The sequence below is a fragment of the Trifolium pratense genome, linkage group LG3 (genome assembly GCF_020283565.1).
Source record: "Trifolium pratense cultivar HEN17-A07 linkage group LG3, ARS_RC_1.1, whole genome shotgun sequence".
Classification (NCBI taxonomy): domain Eukaryota; kingdom Viridiplantae; phylum Streptophyta; class Magnoliopsida; order Fabales; family Fabaceae; genus Trifolium; species Trifolium pratense.
In genome coordinates, this window is record NC_060061.1 from 22,296,321 (window position 1) to 22,316,424 (window position 20,104).

The 20,104-nt window shown below is 33.6% G+C and overlaps 3 protein-coding genes and 5 non-coding genes across 9 annotated transcripts; 2 read left to right on the forward strand and 6 right to left on the reverse strand.

Annotated features, from left to right (window-relative positions):
* The first annotated feature begins 2,473 nt into the window (after window positions 1-2,473).
* Window positions 2,474-6,205, forward strand: LOC123913922 (leucine-rich repeat receptor-like kinase protein SUNN). The gene is made up of 2 exons (XM_045964839.1): window positions 2,474-5,329; window positions 5,629-6,205. Exons 1-2 carry the CDS (start codon window positions 2,695-2,697, stop codon window positions 5,982-5,984), a joined length of 2,991 nt encoding a protein of 996 aa, XP_045820795.1. The 5' UTR covers window positions 2,474-2,694; the 3' UTR covers window positions 5,985-6,205.
* A 1,270-nt stretch (window positions 6,206-7,475) lies between these two features.
* On the reverse strand, window positions 7,476-7,564 carry LOC123919250. The gene has a single exon (XR_006813158.1). It is a non-coding gene; the product is annotated as a small nucleolar RNA snoR114 (small nucleolar RNA).
* Window positions 7,565-7,568: 4 nt separating this feature from the next.
* On the reverse strand, window positions 7,569-7,639 carry TRNAG-GCC. The gene has a single exon. It is a non-coding gene; the product is annotated as a tRNA-Gly (tRNA).
* A 380-nt stretch (window positions 7,640-8,019) lies between these two features.
* LOC123919249 lies at window positions 8,020-8,106 on the reverse strand. The gene has a single exon (XR_006813157.1). It is a non-coding gene; the product is annotated as a small nucleolar RNA snoR114 (small nucleolar RNA).
* A 4-nt stretch (window positions 8,107-8,110) lies between these two features.
* On the reverse strand, window positions 8,111-8,181 carry TRNAG-GCC. The gene has a single exon. It is a non-coding gene; the product is annotated as a tRNA-Gly (tRNA).
* Window positions 8,182-9,572: 1,391 nt separating this feature from the next.
* Window positions 9,573-12,035, reverse strand: LOC123913923 (basic transcription factor 3-like). Its single transcript, XM_045964840.1, has 6 exons — window positions 11,897-12,035; window positions 10,979-11,046; window positions 10,475-10,623; window positions 10,306-10,362; window positions 10,024-10,062; window positions 9,573-9,925 (listed from the first exon to the last, which is right to left on the reverse strand). Exons 2-6 carry the CDS (start codon window positions 11,044-11,046, stop codon window positions 9,753-9,755), a joined length of 486 nt encoding a protein of 161 aa, XP_045820796.1. The 5' UTR covers window positions 11,897-12,035; the 3' UTR covers window positions 9,573-9,752.
* On the reverse strand, window positions 11,564-11,655 carry LOC123919202. Its single transcript, XR_006813114.1, has one exon. It is a non-coding gene; the product is annotated as a small nucleolar RNA Z159/U59 (small nucleolar RNA).
* A 171-nt stretch (window positions 12,036-12,206) lies between the features above and the next one.
* On the forward strand, window positions 12,207-18,606 carry LOC123916425. Of its 2 annotated transcripts, XM_045967882.1 has the most exons (9): window positions 12,207-12,649; window positions 13,269-13,427; window positions 13,921-14,169; window positions 14,941-15,281; window positions 15,397-15,549; window positions 16,317-16,409; window positions 16,723-16,781; window positions 17,279-17,372; window positions 18,128-18,606. In XM_045967882.1, exons 1-9 carry the CDS (start codon window positions 12,214-12,216, stop codon window positions 18,350-18,352), a joined length of 1,809 nt encoding a protein of 602 aa, XP_045823838.1. In that variant the 5' UTR covers window positions 12,207-12,213; the 3' UTR covers window positions 18,353-18,606. The 2 variants fall into 2 exon arrangements, with proteins under 2 accessions (XP_045823838.1, XP_045823839.1); XM_045967883.1 differs by lacking the exons at window positions 17,279-17,372; window positions 18,128-18,606 and having other exon boundaries at window positions 12,214-12,649; window positions 16,664-16,781.
* The last annotated feature ends 1,498 nt before the right edge of the window (window positions 18,607-20,104 follow it).

The window sequence follows — 20,104 nt, forward strand, 5'->3', positions numbered from 1 at the left end:
TGGTAACAAAAGTATAAAGTGTGGGGGAAATTGGCCATTAGCTTAAGAGTAGATCCGCCATTGTAGCGAAGTACACTACATAGGCTTGGCTTAGAGAATAAAAAGTGTCTGCCATTGTAAAAAACTCGTAAATTTTTTCGGTACACATCTTATTTAGATAAGTATTAGTATACTGAGGTGAATAATTTTGATAGGTTCATAAATAATGTTTATTAAATTTTGAACTACTAAAATTAGAAATTATCCACGTTAGCAGTATACCGGTGCATATCCAAATAAGATGTATAGCGAAATGTTGAAGTGCATGATGGAAGATAATTTTGGTCGCTTCACGTACACTAAAGTAGTAGTCACTATCATTGGAGGGGTTGACAAATGACAATATGCATAGAACATTTTTTGGGAGCATGTATGTACCATACCACCCATTCATTTATGAGTGGATCCCAATTCCAAAATCTATGAAAGAAATGTTGAAAGCGTTACAAGAATCCATTTTAGAAACATTCATATTGCTATGTAAGAATCTTGACCTACTGTTTGATGAATTTAAAAATCTTGATTAAAAAGTAAATTAAAATACATTTTCTTAGCAATATTCGTATTTGTTAAAAATATATATTAAAGCTACATATGATATTCTCTTTTTGTGTTCATGTTATTATAGTAAATAAAACTTCACACATTTATACAATATTATTTTTCATATAATAATATATTTCTTCCTTTACTATTAAATTTTGGCTTAAAAGTTTCATTTTTGTCTCCAAACATTAAGTTTTCATCTCTTCGGGGTTTATGGCCATGGTAGTGTCACTTGCAACAAGGGAGGAGTTTTGGAACCAGTGAGGAGTTGTTGACGAGTTCGCGGAGTTTCCATAATGGTGTTATCCTTGTGAATGAAAATTAATTCGGGGAAGACGATTATCATTAGTGTGGATGGTGGAAGAGCGATGTTATAGGGCTGTGATAAGCAAAGATGATTAATTGTGCGTAAAATTACGAGAATTGGCCCCTATTGAGGGCATTGCCTAGTAGCGAAGAGGATGGTGCATCTAGGTTTCGACGATGCTGGTTGTTTTGTGCCATGGAGGAGCTATGTGGAGGGAGTGTTGGTCTTTTGCGGATGTGAACATCACTATAGGGGGTCTAACAAGATATAAAAAGAGAGCGTGACAGAGTCACTACAATAAGGGCTTCCCTGCTTTTTCAGACTGCAGGGAAGCCCGTTTCGTCTGCTTCATGGGCATTCATTTGCCACTAGAAATTAAATAGAGCGCATTCGGAACTGTGAAGCATTAAGTGTTACCCCCAAAAATTTGTTTTTTTTTTAATCGGCAAAATTTATTAGGCATCCTCCAATATAAGACATATTAGAGGAGCAGTAAACGAGAATTCTTACACCAGAAAGCGAAGAAAAGGCTACACCTAAAGCAAAGAAAAGGTCCCTGCTTACAAAAACAAACAACAAGCAGCACCTTAGCAACAAATGCCTACAACACAACACAAAAGCAAGCCGAAAAATACATCAGGACATGCCAAAAACAACAGCGCAGCAGCCCGATCTTGGAGCCTCCAACAACTCATCGAAGGAAACACTCTCCAGGGTCCCATGTCCATTCATAAAACATACATGGCGATATTTTTGTTCGTGCTAAGCACCATTCCCAACTCAAAACTTTAATATCATCAACGATAGTTATACAAAAGAGTCATGTTCATTGAAACTATTCTTCCCAACATGCATTTTACTTGAGGCCAAGAGTATAGTCAAATAAGTAAAGATGATTGTTATTCTAGTCTTAACACCTTTTTGTAATTCTAGTGTCCACGGCCACAATGGACCATCGATGTCTTATCAAACTTGGAGAATATTGTGCACAAAATTTCATCAATCATAATAATCACTGATCTATAACAACGAGTTCATTAATATTATTGGACTCAAATGAATGCTCTATATAACAAGGCCAAAAACACAATCATTCAAAAACTTGTGTTCAATTTTCATAGCATATGCTATTTTACATCTAATTACTCTAGTATAAGCTAAAACTTAAGCACTTGATACTCGTACTAATTTACATTAAACATGGAAATGTTAGGAACATAATCATACACTATAAAAACAATTTAAAATTTAACTAAATGCATAATACACTTTAACAATATATAGAATATGATTCTGCAATATCAAGTGGAGGATGGTGGAAATAACTTGAAAACATAGAATCAATTCCTTTGCCTTTTCACAAGCATACAATTATCTCAAGTGTCATATACATAGTTCCAATTCATCCACGTAAAACACTTTTTCTTCTCTCCATTTTCATTTTTTTTTAGTATTAACCATCTGGTTTTCAGGAAAAAGAAGCTTCGGTAATCCAAAGTTCTCCCATCAGATAAGTAAAGTCTAACCAAGAATTGTTCCGACCATAAATTGAACTCTCGGTTTTCATTTTTAATTTAGCAAAATACATCCATCAACTTTGGTTTACTTCCAAATTGCATCTTTGTCTTCACAAAAGTTAATTAAGTCCACTCTTGGACCTAACTAGTGGAAACAAGGATATTACATAACATAAACATTATACTCAACTCCACCACAAAATGTTATAACCAATAAGATAACATTAATTAAATTAACTATAATTGTATATATTATAAATACAGATTGAAATCATTTGTTGTAGTATGTGGTACCAAAAAGAGAAATTAAATACACCCAAATGCAAACCATTTCATAGCTACAAAACAGAGATGAAACACATTACATATTATTTGCTTGCATTCTTCTGCTTACTATTTACATCTTCTTCTTCATTAACCGATCTTGATGCTTTGCTAAAGCTGAAGAAATCAATGAAAGGAGAGAAAACCAAAGAAGATTTACTCAAAGACTGGAAGTTTTCAACTTCCTTTTCAGCTCACTGTTCATTTTCTGGTGTAACATGTGATCAAGATCAACGAGTGATTGCGCTGAACATCACGCAAGTTCCACTCTTCGGACACCTTTCGAAAGAGATTGGAGCTTTGGACAAGCTTGAGAGTTTGATCATCACAATGGACAATCTCACCGGAGAGCTTCCGGTTGAGATTTCCAAACTTACTTCTCTTAAAATCCTCAACATCTCTCACAACATGTTCTCCGGAAACTTCCCCGGTAACATGACGCTCGGTATGAAGAAATTGGAGGTTCTGGATGCTTATGACAATAGCTTCGACGGTCCTCTACCGGAGGAAATCGTTAGGCTTGAGCAACTAAAGTTGTTATATCTGGGCGGGAACTATTTCTCCGGTACTATACCGGAGAGTTACTCGGAGTTTCAAAGGTTGGAGGTTTTAGCCTTAAACTTAAACAGTTTATCGGGGAAGATTCCGAAGAATTTGTCTAAGTTAAAGACGCTGAAGGAACTACGCCTTGGTTACAACAACGCTTACGAAGGTGGAGTTCCACCGGAGTTTGGTTCGATGAAATATCTCCGATACCTTGAAATGCCAAGCTGTAACCTGACCGGAGAGATTCCACCGAGTCTTGGAAATTTGGAAAACCTTGATAGTTTGTTCTTGCAAGGGAACAACCTCACCGGAACAATTCCACCAGAACTCTCTTCCATGAGAAGTCTCATGTCGTTGGATCTCTCCATCAACGAGCTATCGGGAGAGATTCCTGAGAGCTTCTCAAAACTGAAAAACCTTACTCTCTTGAATTTCTTCGAGAACAAGTTTCGCGGTTCACTTCCAGCGTTCATCGGGGATCTTCCTAATCTCGAAACACTTCAGGTTTGGGAAAACAATTTCTCTTTTGTGTTGCCACAGAATCTCGGTTCCAACGGAAAGTTCATTTACTTTGATGTTACAAAAAACCACCTCACCGGATTGATTCCACCGGATTTGTGCAAATCAAAGAGGTTAAAAACATTTATTATTACAGATAACTTCTTTCACGGCCCGATTCCTAAAGGAATTGGCGCGTGCAACTCACTGTTCAAAATCCGAGTAGCTAATAACTTCTTGGACGGGCCGGTCCCACAAGGAATTTTCCAATTGCCTAATGTTCAGATAATGGAGCTGGGAAATAACCGTTTTAACGGCCAACTACCTTCTCAAGTTTTCGGAGATTCTCTCGGGATTCTCACTCTCTCTAACAACTTATTCACCGGGAGGATTCCCGCTTCCATGAAGAATCTCCGGTCACTACAGACTCTATTGCTTGACTCCAATCAATTTCTCGGAGAAATTCCCGAGGAAATCTTTGACCTACCGGTGTTAACAAATTTCAACATAAGTGGCAACAATCTCACCGGTGGTATTCCAACTACAGTCATTCGGTGTAACTCATTGACCGCCGTTGACTTTAGTCGGAACATGTTTACCGGTGAGGTTCCAAAGGGGATAAAGAATCTAAAGGTTTTAAGCATTTTGAATATTTCACATAACAATATGTCGGGATTAATCCCCGATGAGATTCGATTCATGACAAGCCTCACCACATTGGATCTTTCTTACAACAATTTCACCGGAAGTCTCCCCACGGGTGGTCAGTTTTTAGTCTTCAACGACAGGTCGTTTTCCGGAAACCCTAACCTCTGCTTCCCACACCAATCTTCATGCATTTCCCTTCTATACCCTTTGAGAAAAAGCCACACGAAGATCAAGGCCATTATTACCGCAATTGCTCTCGCAACCGCGGTATTACTAGTAATTGTGACTATGCACATGATGAGGAAGAGGAAACGCCAGATGGCAAAAGCGTGGAAGTTAACGGCGTTTCAAAGGTTAGACTTCAAAGCAGAGGAAGTAGTGGAGTGTCTGAAAGAAGAGAACATAATAGGAAAAGGAGGAGCCGGGATCGTGTACCGAGGGTCCATGCCAAATGGAACGGACGTCGCGATAAAGCGTTTAGTTGGACAAGGAAGTGGTAGAAATGACTATGGTTTCAAAGCTGAGATAGAAACATTGGGAAGAATCAGACACAGAAACATAATGAGACTTTTGGGTTATGTTTCAAATAAGGACACAAATTTGTTGTTGTATGAGTACATGCCTAATGGTAGTTTAGGAGAATGGCTTCATGGTGCAAAAGGTTGTCATTTGAGTTGGGAAATGAGGTATAAAATTGCTGTGGAAGCTGCTAAGGGACTTTGCTATTTGCATCATGATTGTTCACCTCTTATTATTCATAGGGATGTTAAGTCTAATAATATATTGCTTGATGCTGATTTTGAGGCTCATGTTGCTGATTTTGGACTTGCTAAGTTCTTGTATGATCCTGGTGCTTCTCAATCCATGTCCTCTATTGCAGGCTCCTACGGCTACATTGCTCCAGGTTAATTCCTTACATTCTATTATCATTCACAAAGATAGTTAACTCTATTTGGTCACACATACATGTTTGATAAAAGCTAGAAAAAGAAAATAATTAAATAATTTATATTTTTATATAATTAATTGAATGATATATATATTTTTACGTGAGTGTGACTAAATAGAGTGACAAAATACTCGTGACAATATACGTATTTTTTTTTTTTTGTCAAAACAATATAAGTATTTCTATTCGTGCCATATATATGATGATATGATTTACATTATTTCTAATAATGGAAATGTTGAATGGATAAACAGAGTATGCATACACATTGAAAGTGGATGAGAAAAGTGATGTGTATAGTTTTGGAGTGGTCCTATTGGAGCTGATTATAGGAAGAAAACCAGTGGGTGAATTTGGAGATGGTGTAGACATCGTTGGATGGATCAATAAAACTGAACTAGAACTTTATCAGCCGTCCGATAAAGCATTAGTATCGGCTGTAGTAGACCCGCGACTCACTGGATACCCATTAACAAGTGTTATCTACATGTTCAACATAGCTATGATGTGTGTTAAAGAAATGGGACCTGCAAGACCTACCATGAGAGAAGTTGTTCATATGCTCACTAATCCACCTCACTCTATCACTCAAAATTTAATTAATCTCTAGAATTAGATTAGATGAACAAAGTTCACTTCTTTGAAAATAAATTAATAGAGAAAAAAGTGTGCAAATAATTTGCATATGTATTTAGTAGTTTGTTAGAAGTGAATGAACAAATCAAGTTTGAGTTTCACATTGATGTTGAGTTATAGGAAATATTTTCCACATTGTGTTTGAAGAAATTTTGTATAATAGGATTATTATTTGAAAATGGGTTTTGAGTGGTATTACTGTTTTTTTTTTTTTTCTTTTCCAAAATATAAAATTTGTGGACCTGGACCATCTCCGGCTCATTTTCTCCGGTTATTCGTTCTACCATCATTTCAACCGTTCATTCATGTTTTTTCTTTCTCTTTAAAACTGTTTCTTTTACTATTAGTCATTGTATGAAGAGCAGCAGAGATGACATAACATAAAGGACATAACATAAAGGACAATAGATAAAGTGTGGGAGGCATAAAGTGGCAAAAATCTTGTGCAACAATATTTGTTCATTGATATACAAATTATTCGACCTTGCCTTTATTAAATTAAAAGGAGATTCGAAGTTATTGGTTGCATAGTTGCATTATGCTACCTAGCTGCTGGCTCTGGTTGTTTTCAAAAAATAAATACAAAACTATACTGATATGATTATTGGAAGCATATTTAGGGGTCATTCTCATACTCTCATAATTAAGCACTTGATGTGCATAGGGATGGCAAAAAAACCCAAACCCGAGAGACCCACCCGAACCCAAACCCAAGTCAACGGGCGAAACCCGATTTGACTGGGTTTGGGTTTGGGTTTGGGTTCGGGTGACACCCGATAATATGGGTGTGGGTTTGGTATCAGTCAAACCCACACCCGAAACCCATACACCCACCCGAAATATTTTATAATTACCTAATTACCCCCATAGTCTCCCTCAATTTCCTTGGAGACCTTAAATTTTAGTTGTAATTTAATTTCTTGAAAGTCTATGTTGTAATTTCTTGAAAGTCTATGTTTGAATTTTCTTGGAAGACCTTAATTTTAGTTGTAATTTAATTCAAAGTCTATGTTGAAATTTAATTTCTTAAATTTTCAAATTATTTTCAAATGTGCTGCGGGTTTGGGTTTGGGTGGAAAAAACCCGAACTCAATGGGTGTGGGCGTGGGTGTTGTTTTGCCACCCGAACAACCTTTGGGTTTGGGTTTGGGTGATGATTTCGGGTGTGGGTTTGATAAGTGTCAAACCCGCACCCATGGGCGCCCGTTGTCATCCCTAGATGTGCATAATGGATGTTATTTAGTGGAAAGTGGAGGACCCAGAAAACAAAATATGTGGAGAATTACTTAGTACTAGTATCTTTCAAAACACTAACAACTATGGAGATATAATCCGGAAATGATGATGAAAAGTGTTATTATTTTCCACTTATAATTATTTTCTCTTGGAATATTGGTTGTATTATTCTTGCTTCCAATGAAGACATTAAAAAGACTAAAACAAAAATAACAATTAACAAAAAAATAAGCTCAGATGTGCCAGTTTTAGCCACCAAAGGGGACATTTATGTGATAAACCCGTTACCACCATTTGACACAAATATCATCACAGCTAATTTTGCACCAGCCGGGAATCAAACCCGGGTCTGTACCGTGGCAGGGTACCATTCTACCACTAGACCACTGGTGCTTTAATGTTAATGTTAGATACTGCTCTCTATATACTCCGTCTGAAAATATATACAAAACTCTATTGATATGATTATTAGGAATATGGCTATAGCTCTTGTCATTCTCATACTCTCATAATTAAGCACTTGATGTGCATAATGGATGTTATTTAGTGGAGTTTGGAGGACCCAGAAAACAAATTATGTGGTGGGATATGTGGAGAATTACTTGGTACTGGTATCTTTCAAAACACTAACAAGTATTGAGATATAATCCGGAAATAATGATGAAATGTTTTATTGTTTTCGACTTATAATTATTTTCTCTTGGAATATTGGATGTATTATTGTTGCTTCCAATGATGACATTAAAAGAGTAAAACAAAAATAACAAAAAATTAAGCTCAGATGTGCCAGTTTTAGCCACCGAAATGAACTATTTGTGATAAACCCATTACCACATTTGACACAATTATCGTCACAGCTAATTTTGCACCAGCCGGGAATCGAACCCGGGTCTGTACCGTGGCAGGGTACTATTCTACCACTAGACCACTGGTGCTTTGATGTTAATTTTAGATACTTCTCGCTATAGATACTTTATACTCCGTCTAAAACCCTCATATGTGCGGCAATTTTAGTGGAAAATGTTGAGGAGAACAACTTCAGAAATGAGAATATATAGATAGAGAATCATGGATGCTTTTTCCTTTCTATGGGCAACAACTTGTATCAAAGCATCCACTTTATAACTAACATCAGTTCACTTAAGTATGATAGGACTATCCAAAGCATGATTAATTAATGATTATAAAGATAATGTAATTACTAGCAATATATGTATTTAGAACATGTATCTTTTGCAAGTCTTTTATCTATCATCATAGATCATAGATATAGACCAGACTATCCATATTATCAATGAAATTCCAACCTAAACTTTGTTTACTATTCAATTTTACATCAATACGATTTACATATACAATATATATCACAGTCAAGGTTATGAGTACATTTTTGTTATTTAGATTAGAAAATTCAATTAAAAAAATTCTTAAAAAAGAGTAAGAGACTCAAAATTTGAAAAAACGAAAAGATTAAGTTGTGCCATATATGTGCAAGAGAGTATGAAACAATGATGGATTTGCCAAATCAAATACTATGGTTAAATTGAACTACGAACCATTTGGATTAATTAATAATATTAGTTGATTGATCATTTGTAAAAAGTTTTATTAACTTGTAAGTTATGGTATGTCAAGTAGACCTTATCGTCGGTTCTTAATTTATGAGTTGTAGAGAGGAATTTATGTGACCACAATAGAAACTAAAGCAAAGTTTAGTGTTATAAACACTGTTCCACCATTTTGTCGCTGCCAATTTTGTCCTTATATTATGCAACATGGTACACCAATTCTCAACTTGAGAATCTCAATCACCATACTAATTTCATGTTGCTGGAACTCAAATTGAGGGCCTTGATTCATTGGCCTTCTATTTGCAGTAGTTCAGTTCTTGCTTTAGTAAGAGGAAACAATCATATTATGACTTTCAAGTCTTTACTTCATCAATGGATGTTACTTAACTATATATTCATTCATACACCATTCTCTATTGCCCATGTGTGTTCTAACTTTATAAGTTAACACAGTTTTAACTAAATTTAAAATGAAAACGCATCCTCATGAATTCATTTATGCAAAACCATAAATGACTATACTGACAATGACAACCAAGCCATGCAAAGCTGCTGTATTAAAACCCAAAAAGGTACTGTACTGATTATAAAGGTGAATCAAACTACAGCTTACAAAGTCATATTCTCCAGATACTATGTTCGTGTACCTAAGATTTTTTTAGGTATACCAATTATAAGAAAGTTCATTTCTCGTGTCACTTCCGGAAGGATACAGCTATACCAGAAGCACCTAAGAGATGGATGAAGATATCAAGTGTGGTCGAATAAGCAATACTTCAAATTAAATGAAGGAAAACAGATTTAATTCAAGTATTCGGACTGTTTAAAAGTATATGACAGGAGAACTAAACAACCTGAAATACTTAAATATGAAAATCAAGATTTTCTTTTTTTTTTTGAAAAAAAAAAAAAAACAGATGGCACAATAACACACTCTAACTATCCTTGGCCTCCTCAGCAGCTGTCTCAAAAGTCTCTCCTGGGACAAGCTCTGGAACATCATCATCATTCTCCTCTTGTGCTGTGGCTGAACCAGCAGCACCTGCTTCAGGAGCTTGCTTCTGGTATTGCTCCGCTAGCTTCTTCAAATTTTCCAAATTATCTGGTCCTGTATTTGAATAATATATTAGAGTGTTACATTAGAGTGTGTTATCGGAAGAAATTAGAAACACCAAACACAACTTTGAAAAAGTTCAAATCACGTACCTAATTGATGGATAATGCTAGGGAGAATATCCTGCAACTCTGTAGAAAGGAAATCTATGTCAGTTTTTTATGACAAAACAGTAAATAATCGGCCAAGAAAAAAACTACACATTATAGAAAGTCTAGTTGTCCATAAATTGCAGGAAAATCCCTAATGTAAGATTGATGCAACTCGAGTTATCATTTGGATACACTTTGGAAACATGTATGCTATCTAAGTAATCTCTCGTGTAATAGACTACAGCAAATAAATAAATGAAGAAAAAGGATGTAGTTTCTTACTCTTTGTTTGAGGAGTACCACTAACAACCCATGTATTAGCAGCAATAGATGCTTGAACTGGAAAGAAAACAATCCAACATAATAATCAGCAAAATTTGAAAAGCCATATATAAATGCATAAACTGATGTATAGAAAATAAATGATTTACATATTACGGACTGATATTACCTTTGGGGTTTAAGAACTGGATAACAACATCATCCTTAAAGATATTGACTTCCTCAATTTGAGGGATGGCATTCACACCTATTCTCTTAAGGGTGCTCTGAAGCCTTTTGTCATCGGTAGTTGTTGTCTTGTGGACAGCCTTCTTCTTTCTAAGGTAAACAGAAGTCACAGAACATCAAGAAATAATTCAACTCAATAAAAGCATTCTGTGTTGAAGAAACATTCTTTAAACAATGGATTCACAACAAAATGAATAATTAGTACAATAAAAAAGAAAGAATAAGAAATTGTGAAGTGTTGATTGTACATCATTAAATACATATGCATTAAGAGGAAATGGGGAAAGCTTCAACATTAATATAAGCTCAAGAATCAAGTTAACATATTGCTAGTAACTCCAACAACAAACGACAGATCAATCCAAACAATAAGAAGAACAAAGCAATGTTATATAAATAACATTGGCAATCACTAAGTAAACCAAGTTATATTACAATATAGTACCTTCTAACTGTACCCTTTCCACCAGTTCGAACTGAACCGGCCATCTTCATCAACTTTTCACGATTCATCTGAGTAAAAAGTAAAAGAAAAACATAAATTTCATGCCAACAAACTACACCAAATAAAAGATGCAAAATTATTTGTAACAAAACTAGAAGAAATTTACAGAAAAATGTTAAGAAATCTAAGTTGGTTAAATAGTCACAATAGAAACACAACAGCGATCAATGGAAAGGCTAAAAAGATTACATGTACTGTATAATTAAAATATGCATGAAACAATTGCTAATAGCACAACAAAACATATTTCATATCAAGGCACAACAATAACATCACTAGCCGATTAGTGGGACAAGCCGAACATCCATTACATAAATTGAACTAAATCAAAATCATTTAACGGCAACCGAAAATCCAAGTGAAATGAAGCTAAATTCAGTTCACACATACATATACATATTTCTCTAAATCCATTTAAAAAAAAATACAGCCGAAAATCCTATGCCACATAAAAAACCACAGCATACAATAAAAAAAATAATAAAAAAGAAACCTAAAATCTCACAAAATATAAAATCCTAAAAAGTCTCCTCAGTTCAGGTCTCCAATAATTTTCTTCCGCATAGAAAAATCTCAGAAGAACGAAAGTTATATCTTTATTATTCATCATCAGAGAGAATATCAACAGTAAACTCCAACTAAAACAAAAAATGATTGATTTGGGAAAATAGAAACCTAAAAACCTAAATTGATAATAAAAATGAAACAAAAAAATTGATAGAACTTCAAATCAACACAAGACATATTAAATAGGTCAAAATCTGAAAAGTTGAAAGAAAAACAATCAAAAAACCAATTGCAAGATTCAACGAAACTAAAAATGAGTGAAATGAAATTATGTAGAAGTAAAGAAAGTACCTTTGGTGAAGTTGGTTTAAGGTGAGTGATGATTTAGGACAAAAGGGTAAGCCTCAGTGTGAATGAAGAAGAAGAAGAACAACGAAACAAGATAAGGACCTTCTTATACCTACAAAACCCTAGTTCAATTTTTTATTTGATTTTTATAACTCAAAAAATAAAAAACTTATAAAGTTGGGCCGGGTTTGTAGGCCCAATAATAAAAGTCCATTACCCGAACCGAAATGTGTGGTTATTATCAAAAACCCGAATCCGAATTATCTAACAGCAACAATAAAAGGATGAATATTATTATTATTTTTTTGAATTATATTTTAATGGCTTCTTCTTTGTTACAATCTTCTTCTTCATCGTGTTCATGGTTCTCTTCATTGAGGATGAAACCAAACGTAAACGTGGGAATGGTGGTGATGCCATTTTCTCCATCAACGTTGAAACCTGTGAAGCTGTGTTGTGTTATGAGCTCAGATAAAGAAGAGTTTTCTGAAGTTAATTCGAATGAAGGTGAAAAAACGAGTGGTGTTGATCCTATTAAGCTTGCATTTAATAAAGCTAAAGCTTATAAAGAATCGATTAAATCTAAGGACGGGTTTGGAATTAAGCAAAATGGTGCTGATGGAGATAGTTTAGTTAAAGAGAGTAATGTTGTTGATGGAGTGAAAAAGGAAGTGCCGGATTCTTTAAAGATTGCTATGGAGAAGGCGAAAAAGTATAAGCAAAATAAAGGAGTAGTTGTTAGTGAAACTGATCTAGGTAACACTTATTTGAGCTTATATACTTTTGTGAGACTCTTTGGTAGAACTTATGAAAATGGCTTATGACAATTGTCATAAAAGATTTTCAGCTTACTTTCAAAAGTTTGTCAATATAGCTTATAAAAACAGTTTTTGGCATATATAAAATAATAAAAACATTATTTTTTGTTATAAAAATAGTTTATGTAAGTTTATACATATTACATAAGCACTTATTTGTGCTATAAGTTGCAAAGAAGTTGTTTATCCAAACAGGTATGTAATAGTCCTTTTGAAATGGATTATTTGAGATTATATAGTATTAACACTTGTGAAACCAGAACTTACGAAATCAGCTATTTTTCAAGCCTTAGTGAGTATTGTGTAACTGTAAGGAAGTGTTTTGGTTTATGTCTTTGATTATTTCAGTGTTAGTTGATACCTTTGAGGTCGCATTGATATCCTTCATATTACAATAATGTCACCTCAATTGTACTTAAATACAGCTGATGTCACCTCAATCGCAGTCGCAGCTGCAATTGTGGTTGCAGGCGGTTTTCAAAAACCTTGATGATGAAAAGGTGTATTTTTTTTTGTCATTTGGTTCATGCTAAAATAGGTATGTGAATTCATTTTAGGAGTTGAGAAAAGTGGTGTTGGGGAAGAAAATTCGGTTAAAGAGAGTAATGCTGTTGATGGAGGGAAAAAGGATATGCCGGTTTCTCTAAAGATTGCTATGGAGAAGGCGAAAAAGTATAAGCAGAATAAAGGAGTTGAAATTAGTGAAACAAATCAAGGTAATACTTATGGTCGGTTTGAATTGATTTATTTGAGCTTATCTACTGAGCTCTAACACTTGTGAATATATGTTTGTGAATATGTTTGAAAGAACTTATGAAAATAGGTTATGACATATTGACATGTACCTTAGTTATTTTCAACTTGTTTGCATAAGTTCTTTATGATAGCTAATGAGAACAACTTATAAGCTTATATCAAGATAGTTTGACTTTAAGTTGTGTTTATGGTTTGTTATTGAAATAGCTTATACATACATATATAAGCACTTGCTTATGCTATAATAGCTCAATTAAGTTAGTTTTCTAAACCGGGTTATATTAAAAAAAAAATTGGTACATGGTTATATCATTTTATTTATTATAAAATAATGTTATTGCTGTGCTTTGATTTTTGCTTTCTTATTTCAAAACAAAAAAGTTGAAAAAAAGCAAGCTAGGTAGTAGGCATTATCTATTTACTATAAAATAATGTTATTGTTGTGCTTTGAAGCTGAAAAAACAAGTGACGTTGATCCTATAAAGCTCGCATTTAATAAGGCTAAAGCTTATAAAGAAACGATTAAATCTAATTCCGATTTGGGAGTTGAGCAAAGTGTTGTTGGCGAAGAAAATTCAGTTAAAGAGAGTAATGCAGTTGATGGAGGGAAAAAGGATGTGCCGGTTGCTTTGAAGATTGCTATGGAGAAGGCGAAAAAGTATAAGCAGAATAAAGGAGTTGAAGTTAGTGAAACAAATGAAGGTAATACTTATGGTCGGTTTGAATTGGTTTATTTGAGTTTATCCACTGAACTTAGCACTTGTGAATATGTTAACTTATGAAAACTGGTTATGACGTGTTGACATGTACATTAGTTGTTTTCAGCTTATTTGCATAAGTTCTTGATGATAGCTAGTGAAAACAACTTATAAGCTTATATGTGAATAGTTTGATTTTACTTTATTTTTTGTTATAGAAATAGCTTATAATTATAAATAAGCACCTGCTTTGCTTATGCTACAAGTGTTTAATGAAGAATTTAAGTTGTTTTCCAAACAGGGTAATGTTATACAGTATATTATAAAATTAAGTCATTGATGTGTTTTGATTTCTTCTTCCATTATTTTAAAACTAAAAAAAAAAAATGAAAATAAAAACAACCTAGAGTGACATTATGTATGTTTCAAGCCTTAGGGAGTATTGTATTACTGTAAGGGAGTTTTAGTTGATGTCTTTGATTAGTTCAGTGTTAGTTGATGTCTTTGAGGTCGCATTGCTATTCTTATATTACAAAAAATTGTAGTTAAATACAGATGATCGCAGAAGTCTACCTATCTACAATTAAGGATTTAGGTGTGACTATGCCATCGTTCTGATGCAACCTTAAATAAATGAAGTCGCAGATTCATCAACAACCTAAGTCGCATCGACATTTGTGGTTGCAGGCCATTTTTAAAAAACCTTTATAATGATAAAGTGTGCAATTTTGGTCATGTGGTTCGTGCTAAAATGGGTATGTTAATTCAATTTTAGGATTGCCAGGAGGGAGTGAGAGGACTTGGGAAGAAAACGTGAATGACAATAATGTTGGCAAGAAGGGAGGACTGTCTGTTTCAAGGATTGATTTTGTGGGGCTTGACTTTGCGGATAATAAGAAGACAAGGGGATTGCCACCTGGATTGGTTCCTTTTACAGACTCCTTTTTAGATAGTGATTTGCCTGAGGTGGAGCTTATTGTTGGAAATGCAGACAACTTCAATGCAAAAACAACAGCTCCACAACCTGAACAGACAATGGAAGATGAGTCAGAACTGTACAAGCCAAAAGTTTCTACATGGGGTGTATTCCCTAGACCTGCCAATATTTCAAAAACAGTATGGTATTTAGTGTTTGCCAAATCATCATCTTTCAAAATGGATTCCTACATAGTTCAATTGTTTGTGATATGATATCTCTTTCAAATTTACCTTTTTTTGTTGACCTATTCAGTTTGGAGGTGGAAGAGTTATACGTCCTGGAGATATTTTAGAGACTGATGAAGAAAAAGCTGCTAAAGAAGAGCGCACAAAGACGCAGCTTGCTGCTTACAAGAAAAAATATGGATTATATATTGACCCAAAGCTAAAATCCGAGTGTGAGGAGGTAAGCATACCTTTTGCTATGCCAAAATATTACTTCCATCATTTCCTTCTTTTAAGCATGTGTGCTTTTTTCTTCTTTGCAATGTTTGTATGCATGTGAGTATATTTTTTATTTTATAGTCCTTGATTGTAGGGCAATTGCCAATAGGGAAAATAATTTGATGGCTCAAGCTGATAAAGTTTCTTGGTTTATTGAAATGAAGTCATTCACTTGGATGATATAGAATGAGATAGATCATTAGGTGTATGTTTGGTTTCAATTCTGGAGCATCCAGAATTGATTCTGGACGTGTAGAATTGATTCTGACTTGTTTGGTTTCTCAAAAGTAGAATTGATTCTGCCTCCAGAATTGATTCTACTTGAAGCTAGAAATCGTAGCTTCTGATTCTAGAATTGATTTTTACACTCAAATTTTTTGTTCAACTCACTTTTTCATGAATATATCCAAACATAAACCACTTCAGCTTAAAATCAATTTTGGCCAGAATCAATTTTACAGAATCAATTCTGCCAAAATCAATTCTCTCCGCCGCAGAACCAAACACACGCTAGATTGACATTCAACTTTCCTCATGTTCCTAAAATGCTCCAGAAGTGGTCATAAAAGTTGACTGTTATTTTGAGCCTTTTAACTGTTTTCATCTCAAAGCAGTCATAAAATCGTGCTTTTAAGGAAACATTATTTCTTTTCCAATTCTTTTTGCCTGGCTTATATGAAATTAAACAACTTCAAAATGCTAATGTGGTAATATATATAATACTTATAGATATTGAAGGACGGTGACTTGTTAATGGATGCGGGAAAACTGAGGGATGCATTACCCTACTATGAGAAGGTTATCGACAAATTACCTTTCCAGGTAAACTTTTAAATTGAAATTACTTACGTACCAGTTGTTTAGAGATGGCAGAAATGCATATCTTTTCAGTAAGAATGTAATATCATGCTTGTTGAAGGTAGACACAAGCACCAGTGGAATGAGATGAACTTATTTTTTCTTCAAACCAAAAGGGCATTTTGATTACCCTTTTTTTATTCTTTTTAGCTTTATTGAGCATTGCATTTTATGTTTAATATTTCGAATTTTGAATGTCATGCAATATACTCTAACAGGAAAACTAGGAAAAGATATATATGGAGAAATTATGTATGAGATTGAAATGTTTGTGCAGAGTGAGATCCATGGATTAGCTGCTTTACAATGGGCGATTTGTCAAGACTCTCTTAGTAGGTATGTTTGCAAAGCTCTTGACATATCTAAAATTCTCATGGAATCTACCATGTTGTGTTCTACTTTTACATAGAATTGAAGACTCCCTAATATGCATATGCAAGGTTATGATATGTTCACAGCTGTTTTTTGTCTTAAAACTATCTATAATGCCTATAGTTTTACTTAAAAGGTTAAAAAACTGAGTTGTTTCTAAAACAGGTCATAATATTGCATTGTGTTCAGTTCAATATGTTTATATTGTGTTGCCTTGTTGTCACAATCAGGCTTAACTCGGAAAATTTGGATTCAAATTTGTTTATCTCCTGTTCTTTATTGGAAATATTATTTTGACTATTGAAAAGCTCTCATTTGTCTTTAATGCTTTGAAAGAATGGGGTGTGAATTTTCAAAAGATCTTGATACTATGAGAAGTAATTAATTCCACTTATCCATTGTTGAATACTGCATACACGTAAAGGGGACTTGTTAATTCCATATATTTTGATGATTGACAGGCCTAAAGAAGCTCAAAGTATGTATGAAAAGCTAAAATCTCACCCAAGTGTTAAAGTAGGCAAGAAAGCAAGACACTTCGCGTACAGCTTTCAGGTAATTTCTGATTGATTGAGTTTGGGAATTTATGTAAAATGATTTGAGAAATAACAGTAAAACCTAACTCTTTCTTTATTGAGCTCGCTGATCATGCATAAAACAATTTTATGTGTGTATTCAATCATATACCCAAGTAACATTGTGATGAGATGTCATTGGACACACGTGCAAAACTTTTTTATACTGTCGGTGCATACTCAATTACTCATAGGAAGAAATGTGATTGTCTTCATCCAATATTAGTACATTAGATGGTAAAATTAAATCTAAGTTAATTAAAAATATAAAATATATTAAATCATCATATTTTTATAAAATTGGCAAATAAAATAAAATAAAATGGTATTATTACAAAATTAACATAATGGAACATAGAATATAAGAGTATAATTTTAATGAGAAAAATATTTATTAACAAATGGATAATCTTTTAAGAAGATAAAGTGTAAGAGTCTTAACAGTGTATAGCATAAAATTAATAGGCAATTTTATAATGTTGATTCCTTTTTTTTACATGAAAGCTTGTAAGTTGACATCCATTATCCAATTTAACTTTGCAAATGATAGAAGTTAAAATGTGAAATTCTTAGAAAGGAAAATCGTATATTTTTTCCTGCATCTAAATGCATTTGAATCTACCTCTGTATTGCTTGCTTCTGCACACCTTGTGCTTAAGCTTTGATTCTTTCCACAGTAATGAATTTTTTGCTACACTGTTTTTTTGAATATTGCTTATATATGAACTCTTGCAGGCTATGGAAATGATGAAGGTGAAGGGAGGATCTTCGCGTTATACAAAGAACACATTCTACCAGAGTTATTTTGATGCATTTGTAGAAAATAAATCATACTACCCCCTTAAAGTTAAAGATGAAGTGGCTCAAGAAAGTGATATGAATCAGGTTTTTCTGTATATTCTTTTTCTCATTTCTCCTATTTTTGTTGTACTACTTCTTGCAGTGCAGAAAAGAATATAAATTTCTTTCTTTTGTTTGTATACAAGTACAATATTTCTTTATTTTAATTGCTAATGATCAAGTCCTTGGAATACAAGATTAGTAATAGATATAATGTATAGGTATTTTTTTTTTCTTCTTTTTTTTTTTATAGAAAATATGTATATGGTAGGATATGACATAAGATTGGATGGAAGATGTAAGAATCATGCAGGTACCATTTCAACCTCTCACCTGGAAACAAAAAATGTTGAGATCCTTTTAGTTTTTATTCAGAATATTTTTTGTCGGATCAATGCACGTTTGGAAGAGTTTATATGATAATTTAAGTACTTGTAAAAATGTTTGAAATAATTTATAAAAATAATGTATGATGTGTTTATAAACAGTTTTAGCAAAAATGTATGCATAGCTTAAGTAAAAAATTAGTTTTAATAACTGTGCTTTTAAGCACAAATGAAATCATATAATCGTCAAATTATATCTTATTGTATATATTTATGTAGAAATTTTATAAAGTGTATAAATTGTTCAATACCATGATGAAATACGAATAGATGTTTGTTTAAATCTTATTTTAATATTGTTATTTTTAAGTTTAAAATGCACCGTTAGCCCTCTAATTATTACGATTGTGCAATACTGACCCTCATTTTTTTAGCGTATAATTTAGTAGTCACTATTTTTTTTTCTTCTAAAATTTACGTTCAATAGTGATAGGTAGTCTCAAAAGTGGATTTTAACACTGTTGTTTTTAAGCTTAAATGAACTAATAATCTTCTAAGTTCTAAGTATCACAATTGTGCAAATTTTGACCCCTCATTATTTAAGCTTATAATTTAGTAGTCTTTCTATTTATTTTCTAATATTTACATTCAATTGTGATATTTGGGAGTTAAAAATAGATTCAAGAAAGAAAAAAGAAGTTAAAACTAACAATGAATAATTTTGCACATCCAAACCAAGATAAACAAGACTACGGATGTCTTCAAAAAAAAATAAATCTAATGTAAGATAAAACTGCAAAAAAAAAAAAAAGGATGAAGTCCAGAGGGAAAAACACTACACTTCACCCAGATGGACAACTTTATATTTCCTTTATTGAGCATGGCCACCATTACTTACAAATCAACCTTAAACTCCACTAATTGATACCTCAATCTCTAAGCACAACGTAAATCTTCCAAAAACACCCCCACAACTCTACCACCAACGCACTGCAACTTTTCAAACATTTTACAAAACCACTCAACCACTGTCCACTACTCCATTATAGTTGCATAACAAAAAGTAAGCCGAAAGGGGCTAGACTTACCATCGTGGCAAAGCCGCACATCATCACCATTAAGATCATTTCGAAGACTAATAGCAAGCAGTTTAGTCGGTGATATTCTCCGGGAGCCATCCTGAATATTAACTTCTAATTCTGCAACTTTTATCTCATGTTGAATCCAACAATCCTCCCAAGCATTGCTTTGACCATTACCAACTGCCCAAAAAGACAAGGTACAACTACATTATTTTGGATGTATTGTGTTACTAATATTATTAACCATAAGAACACTTAATATTTTAAATGTTTCATTGGTACCAAATTCAATTTTTTTTATTTTGGCTTTTCACCACCGGTTTAATCTGGTTCGGGGGTCAATTCTGACATCAAGTGATTCCAACCCCCTCCCGATCGCAGTTGCGGGGATCGAACTGTGGTTCTTCCTATCAAATTTAGTGTCAATCACCACTCAATTTTTATTTCTACGAAAGAATGGTTTG